Source organism: Pocillopora damicornis, chromosome 14 (genome assembly GCF_964200805.1).
Source record: "Pocillopora damicornis chromosome 14, jaPocDami1.2, whole genome shotgun sequence".
Taxonomy (NCBI): domain Eukaryota; kingdom Metazoa; phylum Cnidaria; class Anthozoa; order Scleractinia; family Pocilloporidae; genus Pocillopora; species Pocillopora damicornis.
In genome coordinates, this window is record NC_142683.1 from 14,895,371 (window position 1) to 14,909,197 (window position 13,827).

General features: G+C 37.4%; 2 protein-coding genes across 2 annotated transcripts; both read right to left on the reverse strand.

Moving 5' to 3' along the window:
• Positions 1-1,533: 1,533 nt before the first annotated feature.
• Positions 1,534-6,336, reverse strand: LOC113682190 (Golgi SNAP receptor complex member 2). The gene is made up of 8 exons (XM_027199345.2): positions 6,166-6,336; positions 5,847-5,911; positions 5,048-5,156; positions 4,060-4,138; positions 3,826-3,879; positions 2,902-3,045; positions 2,462-2,548; positions 1,534-1,927 (listed from the first exon to the last, which is right to left on the reverse strand). The coding sequence occupies exons 1-8, from the start codon at positions 6,192-6,194 to the stop codon at positions 1,853-1,855; spliced, it is 642 nt and encodes a 213-aa protein (XP_027055146.2). The 5' UTR covers positions 6,195-6,336; the 3' UTR covers positions 1,534-1,852.
• A 1,500-nt stretch (positions 6,337-7,836) lies between these two features.
• LOC113682189 (lipopolysaccharide-induced tumor necrosis factor-alpha factor homolog) lies at positions 7,837-11,633 on the reverse strand. The gene is made up of 2 exons (XM_027199344.2): positions 10,825-11,633; positions 7,837-8,805 (listed from the first exon to the last, which is right to left on the reverse strand). The coding sequence occupies exons 1-2, from the start codon at positions 11,160-11,162 to the stop codon at positions 8,697-8,699; spliced, it is 447 nt and encodes a 148-aa protein (XP_027055145.2). The 5' UTR covers positions 11,163-11,633; the 3' UTR covers positions 7,837-8,696.
• Positions 11,634-13,827: the final 2,194 nt, after the last annotated feature.

Genomic DNA, 13,827 nt, shown 5'->3' on the forward strand with positions numbered 1-13,827 from the left:
AAAATAAAAATAAAGTTCAATAAATTTGAAAGGTAGCTGGATGATGTTTATTATTCTTGTTTCGAGGATGGGATAAAGAAAAAAAATTAAAATCCGCATGAGGAATTAAACATCAATCATTCGGATCCCGCTCTCCGATGATCTACCGCTGAGCCACAAAGACACCACCCCGAAGTGCGCTATTACAAGATCGATATGTAACACATTTCCTGCATACAGCTACGATAAACAACGTCAAAAGCGTCACATGTGTGAACGGAATAAGATAGAAACAAGACGAAGAAACATCTTTCTTTATCGCTATAGCTATACCGAATTCAAAACTGACCATCTTTCTTATTTGAAAGGTTTTTCATAGTTCTAAAAAGAGTGATGTGCCGCTTTAACCCATGACCTGTTTAAGAAAAATCCATCTACCCAGTTGCCTTTTCTAAGACCGCGAATTGTGGCACATTAGCCATAATTTTGTGTTTTACAGGTGAGCAGAGGAAAGCGCGAGGCAAACGTGAAGCGCTAGGCGAGTGTGAAGAAAGCGCGAGGCAAGCGTGAAGAAAGCGCTAGGCGAGCGTGAAGAAAGCGCAAAGAGCGAGACTTGTGTAAGTAGAGGAGCGCGGTTAAAAAAAAAATCCGCTCGCAGGTGTCTCGCCCTGTACGCTTTCATCCTCTTGCCTTTGAGACTTAAAAAATAAAATTGGCGCCTATACCTCAGGATAGTTCCACATTGACCTTGAGAAGCCGCATCCAGCATATCGAGACTTACTACTTAAAAAATAAAGAAGCCTGGACTGTGATCTGTTTTGTTGCAAGGCACGCATGAGGCAACTTGAGCACGATGGCCGCAGATTGACTTGAACTTGCGCATCGTACCACAGTGTGATCGCAATCGTTCTAACACCATGATTTATGTAAATTTTTGATGGGGACGCCAGTTTGAATGTATCTCGTAATTCCTGTTTTGCTTAACACGAAACTATACCATACGAGTGTTAAAGGGGGTAAGTTTCTGAAGAAACTGTGGTGGTGCGTCAGTGGGAGAGTATAGCAGGTAATTTAGTGTTAGCTGAATTGAAAACGTAAATTGGCCACCGTAAAGGATAAAAAAGCTAACGTTTCGAGCGTTAGCCCTTTGTCAGAGCAATCAATCGCTCTGACGAAGGGCTAACGCTCGAAACGTCAGCTTTTTTACCCTTTACAGTGGCCAGTTTACGTTTTCAACTCAGTTGTTAACACTAAGTTACCTGCCATACGAGTGTTAGCTTTGTTTGAGTTTTTTTTACCGTACTTAGGCTAAAGACAATCTTACAACGTAAAAACATTCAAAAACTAAAACAGCCCATTAACGAGTTGAAAGACAAAAAGAAAATTAGAAATCCACTCTAGCTGTTCTTCATTTCCCCCTCGATAGCCAACAGAATTTGCACCTACCCCTTCCCTATGAGTGTGACGTTAACCCTAGTTTATTATCAGTTGACTGTTGTTGAGTTAGGGGAGGGGTAGGTGTGCAGTTTTTCAGGTACTGACATTGATCCAGTATTTCTAACTAATAACTTTGTTTAATCTCATTTCCCATTTACTTTTGAAGAAACAGGAGTTGAATACAAAAAAAAAAAAAAAAAGAAGAAAAAGAAAATAAAAGTTCTTGAAGTATCTTTAATAAACCAATGTTCTTTCTCACATTCTAAGGCAAGACTTGAGCGATTTTTCAACATCTTAGTTCCTTTGGCCATTTCCTATTTCACCTTTGAATGTTCAGTCTTCATGCCTAAGATCTCGATCATTTTGGAGTATAGGAGATTTTCGGCAAAGTTTATACTAAAAGTAGTCTTTTCAAAATGTATCATATTGGTAGCTATCATGTCAAGTATTTCACCACAAAGAACATTATTATACAGGTGACTATCATTCCTCCAAAAACAATCCACTTGTCCTACAGAGAAAGACAGAGAAAAAAAAGTGACTGTGGTGGACAGTAGTTTGGTTCACTACAGGATCATAGCTAAGATTTTAAATGATGAGGGGGAGGGGGGGTTGTGGCAGCATGGTTATGAAATTCTGCACACATTGGGTGAAGTGACCAAAACCACTGCTCTACCTTGTGTATTAAGGAGGGGGGGGGGGTTGTGGAGGAATGTGGGGGGAGTTAGGGGGTGTGGGGAGGGGAGGCCTGTAGTCAACCCTTCAACTGGTGAGAAGGACCATTATCTTGTATATCTAGCAGAGAAAAATATATATGCAGATTTTTTTTATTTTTGCTTTTCCATCATCTAAATTAAATGTTCTGTAAGCTGTTCATGTAATAGAAAATCTCACAAGAAGGGGATGGGGGAGTGGAACAGAAAACTGTTGACTCCCACTGCACTGAACAGTTGTTCATCATTGATAGCCTTTTCTGATTAAACCAGTCAATTCCCTGAATGGGGTATGTTGTGTTTTACTAACAGTGATATTCGGAATAAAATACCTGTGTGGCTCTCTTGTCAATTAATCTCATAACAGTGTTGGAAAGTCCAAGAGTGCTGGCAATATCCAATATTCTCTTTTGCGCTCCCTGAAAAAAGTGGAAGAGAAGGGTTTGTTACTTTCTTAATCTTATCATACTTACTACAGACTTGGAATAGAGTACAAGAAACAGCCAGCTAATTTCATGTTTAGTTTCTCCAACTTTTCACCAATCAACTACAATGACAGTAGGTATGCCGCTGAAAGGAAAGGTAAGCAACAGAAATGGGAAGGGTGCACCCAATAGTAAGCCCAAGAATAGACATGTGGGCTTTGTCTGTCAATACCAGTATGTGTCTGACCTTACAAGAGTACTCTGCGTGTTTTATACACATTTTGGTCACCTTATTATTAAGCTGAACTGTACTAATAAAAAAATTAATGTACATGGAGTGAACATACTTTTAAAGTGACGCGCTGATCTCGTAAACTTGTCAAAATACTGGAGCCACTGCTCAGTAAATCACTGATTCCTCGATCAGCATTTTGAAGAGACGTGTTATGCTGTAGAGCATGGTCTATCATAATTGATGTCTCCCCACTATTCTGCAAGATAAGTTTGAATCATTTATCTTACTGTACTGAAAAAGCTAATAGTGCAAAACTCACATTTCTATAACAACATGTATATGTAATCACATATAGAAGCCAGGGGCAAAGGTTAAAGTTGAATGCACCACAAGGACTAAAAGACTCAGATCTTACATTCTGATGCTCTAGCACTGAGCAATAAAGAACTCACAGATAGATGGGTAGATGATTTATTTTACTTCATATACAAAGGGAATGATCTCCCAATCTCGAGCTCCTGAGCCACAAAACCTAAGGCACATGATGTAAGTGTTTTACATGCTAAAAACTGAGAACTATAAATGATAAAAACTAATGAAAAATAAAAATCAATAGCAATAGAAACTAGAGATGACACAAATTTGTCTAATTAATTGGTAAGGGGAGTTAGGTCCTGTTTTAGAGAGGAACATGTTAAATAGTCATGCAAAGCTTTGAGTAAAAATGATTTTTGTAACGTTTTTTTTGGTCAACTTTCTCTCTGTTGATGCATACATATATACCAATATACCACACCTGCAAACTATTTTCACCTCCAAGAGGAAAGGAGACACAAGCCTTTTTAAAAGAAAGAGGTATCCAGGCTCAAATTCTTGTACAGTTGCTATTTAGCATCATGAAACCACATAAACATTGCCAAAAACAGGTTACGAAATTGATGGTTTTCATATGATTGCAAATTTAGTAAGCAGTTTCTTTTTTTTCCCCATGGTGATCAAAATAGTTGTAACTTGAGACACAACAGAAATTACTTACATTTGTAGTAAACCTTCTGTTTAAAAGCTCCTCTCTTTCTCTTTCCTCCTGTTCCTGATGAAAAAGAAAGAATGAAATAAATTAATTCTCCACCCTGTCTGTCAAATATTTTTCTTTATTCTCATCACTTGCTGGCTTGATGTTGTATTGATATTGTAAGGAGAAACTCTGTGTTGGTCACTCATGGGATTTAAAGGGTGAAGTCATGAATATTAATGATAAAAGTAATCATACCCTGAGCATTTTGCGATGCTGGTAGTTGTTAAAGCCTATCTTTAGGTGTCTTAAATCATATGTCAATTGGTCGACTTTTCTAAGGAGAAAAAAAAAACGATTGTCACATTTAAGGCAAATTCAAACATCTTCACTTGCCTAAATAATCTGCTAAGACCTTCTGCATAATTTACATGAAAATCTATACATCAGAATCTTATTAGTCAACAGACACTTGAATACAGCCCTTCAAAGCCAAGCTGCAATGTAACAACTGACAAATTCTGTTTCAACTATAGTTGTCGGTAGAACAACCACTGGCAGTGTCTACAAGATACTATCATGTTTTGACATTAAATAAAGGTTGCTGTCACAGGCTAATGTCTCTGTTCCCAGTAGCAAAATGTTGTTTGACTTTTTTTTGGCAGGTTTTCATGTTCGACACTTGGACACTGTTATTTTACCATCAAAACCCCATCATCAAACTTTTCTGCTTATCACTGAACTGATTATCATAGTAGGGTAATTTGATGTTATCAACTGAGTTGATGAGGTAAATTGGCCATCATTAACCCTTTAACTCCCAAGATCTGATTGTCAATTCTCCCCACTCACTGCTACATAAATCCTTGTAAATTAGTTATGAGAATTTGGTGTAAGATCACGATAACAACTTCTACCTGATAGGTTTAAATATTCTCATTACCTGTTTGCTGGATAATGTAAAGAAATTATAGGGAGAAGTTTTATGTTGATCACTTCTGAGAGTAAAAGGGTTAAGAGTTAAGAAGCTGACATTTTGAGCGTTAACCCTTTGTCTGAGTAACTGGAGGAATTGTGGGTTGTGTGTGTGTTGATATGCAGAGAATGGAGCTACACAATCTGTGGAAATATGGTGATGAGTAAACAAGAATAAATCAGTTAAATGAAAAGCACTCTAGGGAAGTCATATTAATGTAGATCATAGTATTTGTAATGGGTCTAACCGACATACTCATGAACCACTTACATTCTGGCACTCTGTTTCTTCTGAGGTGGTTCCTTGTTTATGAGGATCGCCAGACGGTCACAATTAGCAGATGCTTGCTCCAAGTTTTGTTCTATTTCTTGTTCAAGAGCTATTGTGGAAAAGAGAAGATGATTTAGGATTAAAAACTATTCCTACTAAATCTCCTTAAAGGAGTTTTTAACATAAATTCACTTTATTTTTTCTGATGCATCTCTTCAATCCTCCAATGCATCAGCAAGCACACACTGGTAACTGGTCCAGCTTTTTTAGATTGGAGCCTGGTCCAAAATCTTTTGCATGCCATTCATAGCAAACTAGAAAATGGCAAACTGCCAGAAAACAATAAATAACTTGTTTACTGGCCTACATCAATCCTTACACGAAATAACTGGTCAGAAAAGTAAGAAATAAGTTTTTTACCAGTTTAAGTATGTCCACATAGGAAAAAAACTGTGCTCTGGTCTTGAGTTCTATTTTTTTTAATCATTTAGCTCCTCGCCTGGTAAATAATTATATAAAGGTATCCTTGTAATCATATTCTGTGCTTTTTGTGAATCTTAAGGTACATTAAGTCAAAGATTGCCAGGTGATGATTATGACAAAAAACCATATTTTGTTAATGCTGTATGAATCCATAAGCAGCAATTCCTTTTTTCACCAGGGATACTTCAATCAAGTATCATACATCAGCTCGTTTTCACGACAAACCGCTCATGGCTTGTCTGTGAGCATGAGACAGCTGGTAGGATAAACATGACGCAATGATGACCCTTTCTTCCAAATTAATGTTTACGCTCACCGTTCAGCGAATCAGGATGTGCAGAACTCAGTTTGCTGAGCAAACCCTGAACTCCTACGATGAGCCTTTCATAGGGAGAAAAAGAACATATCGTAACTTTAAATTTATCTAAACTCAAATTAAATTTGAATGTAGAATGGGTAGATCCTATCCTTCGTGATCAGGAAGTGATGCTTTTGGATGGTAAGAATACCATGGGGATCGTAACAGAAATGGGATGAAAATCAAGCTTCATTAATATTGGGTTGTCATAACAGAGGAAGGGAGTCAACATTCGGGAAGTCTTCGAAGGGCTATAAACGCAAACAGAAAAACTTACCGATTGGTCTCTTGATAAAGATTATCCATTGTATATTATTTCTTTTCAATTTGATCGCAATGAAAGCAATCAAGTAAATGAAGAGCGCAAGGCACCTATTTTAAAAGGTCTTTAAAAAAAACTATCCAAACTAAACCGCCATCTTGTTTTCGTAACTTCTTCCGCTGACACACGACACGTCATGTCTCTATCCAATCTCCCACGGACTTTTTGGGTTGGTCCAGCAATTATTTTTGGTATCTACTTCTAAGCGTTTTTCAAATCAATTCAGTCGCTCTGTCAGAGAGTCTGTCAGTCTATCAGTTGCTCAGTCCGTTAGGCAGTGAATCACTCCATCAGTCAGTCATCAGTTCAGTCATTCTTTCAGTCAATGGTACTGCTACAATCAACCAGTCATTGACGAGGGCATTGGGACCTATTAGAAACCGCAAAACCGTAGAAAAAAATCATCCACAACCGAAAAAAAATCAGATCAAAACTGGACACAGCATGCAAAACTGTGTCAACTGATACATTTTCACATCCCGGTTATCAGAGCCCTGATCGATCCGACACAGTGGTGACAAGTGGAGCATACAGAGTAAACTGCACTAATTTCATTACAGTACTTGTGAATGCTATGGAATTGGCATTTGTATCTTCTAGTATCTGCTTAAATTACAGGCTTTATTTGACCTCGAGTATGGTTTTTGCGAACTTAGTAGCTGGTAATAGAGCCTAGTTAAATTAAGGAAATTCGCTCAAAAGTCCTCTATAGGATTGCAATTTTGCAGTTGTAAAAAGCTACAGCTCTGGAAAGTTTCATCGAAAATCCCTAATCTAACATTTCCATTTGCGAACTAAGACCTGAAAGTCTGGAGATTCTATTGAAAAGTTAAATCAATCAGTCACGTGTGGCCTGTAACTTGGTCACCAACTTCGAGTTGGCTTTGATAAAGTAACTCTGGCAATGTTCCGTGCTGAGCCGTACCCTCCCCCCCCACACCATGGGGGAGGGTACGGCGACACTTAAGCTGCCTAGGGATCCCTGCGATTTTTCAATTGGTTTGTCACGCATTCGTCTCAATATCATTTGCGTTTAGCTGCTATTCGGGATCAGTGGAGGCGCGTAATTGCCGCTCAGATCGAAGAGAAACTGGAACCCAAATAGGTCAAATAGGAAAAACCGAAAACCACATCGGTTATCAAATCCGAAAACCCGTTGGTATTTTTCGCGAAAAGCGAAAACCAGATGCTAAAAAACGGAAAATCCGCAAACTGCAATGAACACCAAAACCGAGAAACCGAAGTTTTTTGGCACAAAAACCGCAAACCCGATCTAAAAAATAGCCAAAACCGCAAAACCGAAAATCCCCATGCCCCTCTCGTCATTCAGTCAATCAAACGCTGTCTTTACGACTCCGAATGCCATTTTACGTTCAGATATAGGAATGCACTGCTGAAATACAGCGCCATTTTTTTTTTTAACAACATGCATGGCAAGAATCTAAAACCGACCAAACCCAAGCGAACCTCGATCTTTGTTTCGTATCGAGTTTGTAGTTTGGTTTCTGTAATGAATTATGTTTCTGGCCTCAGTTCGCGTGAGGAATGGGTATTTTTAAGAGAAAGGTATCCTCCCCCCGCTCCGGATTTTCCCGCCCCCATAAAAAAAAGAAAGAAATTTATCAATTCACGTGATTTACTAGTGGCATTTATTTCACAGTTGACGTTATGCATATTCTGTAAAAGAACTATACGTTTCCAAGATCGAACATGTGTTACTGTTGAAACAATTTCAATTCTTTAACCATTTAAACATGTCTCTTGACCTCCAAAGGAAAGACGAATAAAGTGTACTTCGCCCTTTCTTAGTCGAAAACACCTTTGCAGAGAAAGCGCTTTCTGCTCAATCTAATCATATAATTTACGTTCTTCAAATCTTAACAGTCAGTGTTCTTTGATAACAAATTAACTCATCATTTGCGTTTTCTTTTTCCATATCTATAGGCTCTTAACAGCGCGATAAGAAATAAAAGCATAAATTTTAACTTTATGACTGGGAAATGGGAAAAATCTATCTTTTCACTAACTTTTTGTGAAGAGTGATTTAAAAACTTTGTAAGGACCATTTCTGTGAGCAGAAACTGAGACAACAAAAGCAATATTAGGAATGAGGGGTATAGTTCGTTTTCTTCATCTCAGCATTTTCTATCTGACAGAAAGTGTAGATGATCAATTACTTGGTTTTTATTTCAAGCCAAACGAATATTTTGTGGTTTTACATCTAGTTAAAATATTCAATTTGGCCGTCGCATGCACAAAAATTTATATTGACTTTGAGACAAAAAAAATGGCCTTGATTTTAACTATCGTTTGTGCTCAAATCTAATTCGCTTTAAATCTTAACATAAAAATTACAGAAAAGCGGTTAAAAGGTTTTTTCGCATAAAATTCCCAGTCGGTTAACGCTAATTTTTATATTTAGTGTTTGCTTGTCTACGAAAGTCGTCGTATGAATCGTTGCCTCTGTTTTGCCATCAGTGAGTTTCTTACATTCGACGAAACACTCCTACTTGGGCACCGCAAGAGGGACAAATGTGTATCACATCTTTCATGGGATCACAACAAAATGGGATCAAACAGCAACCAAGATCACATCTGCAATATAAATAAAATAGGGTCAGTCTTGAAAAAGAATTCTCGTCTATCCCGTCTGAGATGAACTTTCAACGTTCAGTGTTTTGCGAAAAAAATAAGTTGTATTTTTGATTAAACGAGGTGAGAAAATTAACTAAATTATTTGACGAATTTTAATTTTTTACGACAAACACGCATCACGCTTTTAATCTGACGCTTTTGTGAAATTAATAAGACTTGATATCAAATAAGAGTGACACAGTTTTATCCATTCATATAACCGGGTCGATAAAATAAAAGTCGGTTTAAATACTATCGCAAACGAAAGGAGCAAGGGCCAAAACCGACTAATGATCGGAAAAAGGCTTTGAAGCGCACGGAAAAACGAATGAATAATCGGGAAAGACGGAGAGACGAACGAACAAGATTGGAAAATTTATATTCTGAAAATACCACCGCTAACGGAACAGGAGTGAAAGTTTATTATAGACAAAACTAAAATAAAGTGAGAATTTGAAGGAACATATGCAGAATTATTTCAAGTGTTTAAAAACTTGACGTTTTCCTGTGTGTGTATAATACTTTTTTACTTATGGTATCTTCGTTATCAACGGTATATTGTGTAACCTCAAAGATTGCATTTCGACTGAGTCTTGTAAAACCAAAATCAATGAAAACAAAACGGCCATTGAGACAAAAGGAAAATACTTCAAGAGCCAGATGAGAAATAATTTCAATAATGAGCAAACTGTCTGCAGCGTGGGAAAACACGAGTGTCCAAGTCGAGTTTAATTTTGTTCTTAGACCCGACTGGTTGAGGAAATTTGACACTTACTCTGAGTCCATCAGGGAAGAACGTCACGCAAACTTGCGAAATTCCAGATTGCTTTCGAACTGTTGAAAATTGTCCTTTTAATCACTTTCGCGTGAGTTCTAAAACTTTAATAATATTTTATTCTATTTTCTTAAATTGTGAGTGATTTTCTATTCATTTATTTACTTCCAGCGGCGGTTTTTGTGTCGGTCTTGTGGAAAACAATCGGAAAAGACTTCCATCGGTTCAAAGCACTCTATAATCGTTCGTCAAAAAGGTTCGCGGGTCAATAACTTTGCTGTTGATTTTTTTGATTGTTTGAAAATTGCTTAGTACTATCAATACTTTTGGACCAGTCTTTGTAATTCAAAATTCGCCTTGCCAATGTAATTAACCACCAGAGACTTTATTAAATTCGTTGAGGTTCGCGTTTCGACGTTTTGACAATCTGAAAGCTAAGTTCTCTGACAGAGAAATGCGATATTTACAGGCAGTCAAGTCAGAAACACGTCAAAATGAATAAAGCCTATGTGCAACTTGTATTCTTAATACGCATCCGACAGGTCGCGACATTGATTCTAGCGACCACAACCTTAAATTAACTTCAGACCATTAAATATTAAAACTTTTAAGCTGATATAAATGCAAACTATGTAGGTAGCTTTATCACCAGTGTATAAATTTCAATAATGAGAGATCTGGTTTGTTTAATTTATCTAGCATTCGGATTATTTCGTCAAATTTTCTAGACTTTGGCTGATGAATGATGAATGGATATTTTTTTGGATATTTTTTACGAAGTAAAAATATATAAAATCAGTCTGAAAACTCTAACGATTTCGAGAACGAGTGAAATTATAAAAAAAACGTGTTTAATCACAATGCAACACAGCCAAGAGTTCAAAATTTATGACAATTCAATTCCATTCCTCATCCATTTAACATTTGTAGAGGAAGACCGCTTGTTAGTTTAAAAGATTCTGAGAAAATTGCGATTGGGATGGTTTAAATCCGTTCCTGTGAAATTGATACAGTCATAATAATGGTCTGTAAATTCATGTCCATGCATGTAAAACCGCAATGTTTTAAAAACCTTTGCACAAAGTGAAACGTTCAAAATTGTGTTATTCGTTCCACACAAATCGCTTTTAATTATTTATTAATATTTCGAAAGTGGGATAGGTTAGCGAAAGGAAACGAAAGAAAGGTGTTTAGTTCTCACTTACCCAACAACACACAATCCGAGGCAGGCAAGCCAAGTTAAAGTTCCCGTTACATAGGTGGTCGCTGTTACAATGCTCTGTTTGCAGGCAGGACATGACATTGCCACCGGTGACTCGCCGAAGCCGATCGCAGAAATTGCAACAGCCGTCGGTTGCTGATGAATAATGGTGGTCGTTGTTGATGTGCCAGGGTAGCCGGGTTGAGCTGCATAACCTGGGTAGCCGGGAGGAGCGGGCGGCGGATACGCTGGCTGCGTAGGGCCTCCATAGGCTGGAGGAGGGTACTCTGCTCCCGGCGGAGGTTGCTGTTGCGGGTACGGCGAAGGTTTATTATCAGCCATGTTGTTTCGCTGTTATTGTTACGCGATGAAGCATTAAGAAAACTCGTGATGTTTTGAGAGGCTTTCTAGTGACGTAGATCCTTGTTGCCAAGGATGTGCAGAATGTTTGATTATACTACAATGATACGACATTTGCACCTGCAAAATCCCAAATTAAAAAAAGAAGTGGTCTACTGTAAAAGACCGGTATAATTTCAAAATTCTTTTTTTTTTCGGTCATTGTTTTGAAATCTTCACAAAACTTCCTGTTAAACACCAGCAAAATAAACCTGTATAAAGAGACAGAAGCCCTATTTTCGCTCAAGCCGGTGAAACGTGTCTTTAATTATTCACATCAATCATCTTTGTATAACCGACCTGCGAAAAATGACAAGCATATTATCGTTTCGCTGGACAAGTGCAAAATTTGTGATTCATCACTGAAATCACAATAAACGTGGGAAGGAACGTCAAAAAAAAAAAAAAAAGTAAATAAACGCTAATTTTAGCAGTTTCAGAGGAAATTCGGAAATTAACGTAATATATCGGAACACGATCGGGCTTGCAACGGAAAATGCAAAAGGCTCTCAGCTGGAGGAAATGTACGCTGTGTGTGTTTATCGCACAAGATGCATTGGTGAAATTAGACCACAACTTTGTTCTTTATCTATCGTCTTGATAAAAGACGAATTCATATCGTCTATGTCTGTCAAACTTATTCAAAACTCTCTAACGTATATCTGCATATTTATCGTTAAAACCTGTCATCCTTTTTAAAATGACGTCAGTTTACCTAAAAATTTCCATGATCAATTTTTACTCATGCAACCAAACACATTGTATATCAAGAGAAATAAACCGAGCTGAAGAAATTGAACTTCGAATTCCAGAGTTAAATAAATTTAATTAATATTTATGAAGAAACAGATGGATAAAATTTAAGCAAAATCAGTGGTCATAATTTTTTTATTTATTTTTATTTTTTTGGTGTGTTTAGTCTTAATAGTGTTTAACATCCCTCGCGGTATTTATGCCCAGCAGAGTGTCATGAATATAATTGACTCGCTTTGGTGAAATGCTAACAAGTTTGTCACCAGATGCTCTGTTTGTTAACAGATGTACGATGGTAAAACCTTAAAAGGGTCTGTGCTAGCTTGAAATTGAAAACTGATGGGCCTGTCTGTCGGATACGTTTTCAAGAGTGTTCTCCAGTCTTGCGATGATTGCGTTCGACGTATGAAGACGCATTCTGTTCATTTCGTTATTCAGTCCTGCAAATATTTTGATATCCATTGGGTCTCGGTCCTAAGTCAGACCATTTCAGCTTTTCGACGCCATCTTGGACTGATTGACACACTTGGCCTCGATCTCATGCGGTTACCCAGACTCTCTTCGGTTTGGATGCTGCGTGAAGTGCAACCATTTGATCAAACGACATAATCCACTTTAATTTGGACCTTTGAGCCATTTAGCTACCATACGGTGTTGGTAGGCCTAGTTATACAACGGATTTCATTACGCAGAGAAAAAAGTATCCATTCCTAAGCTTCATCAAACGCTCTTTGCTAATCCGGCCATGATTATACTTGGAGTGAAGTTTATGCAGGGTTTGTATGATCTGACAGGAGTGTTTTTACTAATCACAGAAATATCTTCGTGTACACACAGGAGTCACACAACACTCCTAAAGAAATATGAAGGTGAATTTGGAATATTCTGAAAGTTTTGGAATAATCAGGCAAATAATAAAGGATGTAGAAGCAAAACAAACTGCAAAGCTGAGTAAATTGCAAAGCCTTCAGTCCTTCCACGGAAATTTTATTCCATAGCTCATCTGGTACCCAGATCCTTAGCGCGCGATTGAAATACAGCTTGAACGTGGGCTGAGTGTAGAAGCAAAGCTTTTCTAGACCCGGAGAAGCTTTTTTTTCTTTGGTCGCTTGTTAGTCTTTTTCGGGGGAGGAGGGGGAGGGGAGGAAGGAAAGACTGGTTTAAACACGGCGATGACTAACATTGAAAGATCTTTCACTTACGGAGAACCTTCAACGTAAAGTATTTTGTGCTCTATAAAATAACCCATGTCATTCGTAAACATCGTCCATAGAAAGGAGGCATTCATTAACATCCTCTTTCGATTTATTTGGCCCTAAAATTTAACTAGACAACACATTAGTAAGACAAATTGTTAAACAATAAAAATAGAACTATATTTAATCTGAAATATTGTAAGGTTTTCCATATATGGGTGTTGGGAAAAAGAATGGAAATATTATATTACTTTGAGCCATTCGATACAAAAATTATAATAAGACAAGTTGATTATTTCTTATTGCTTTTGTCGATCTCATCTAAGTACAATTTCTTTCACCTTTTTCTTATTGCGGTTGTGAATTTGGTACGAAAACAGTTGCTCCGTTTCTACGGTGATCGGTGATTAGTTGTACTATTTTGCGATAAGCTATGTTTGTAATTATGTCAATTTTCTAGTTGTAAATCTTTCTGGTAAAAGTTAACCTCGCACAGGAATTCCTGGAAACTCCTGCTTCTTATACTATTGATTACTATCAGACTGGTTTTTTTTTTGGTCAAATTTTAAAGTCAAATTCACGATTCCAGAATATTTCTTGAATTTTAAGTTAACACCTTCAACACCTCTTTTTAAAAAAAAAGGTGACTATGATTGTAA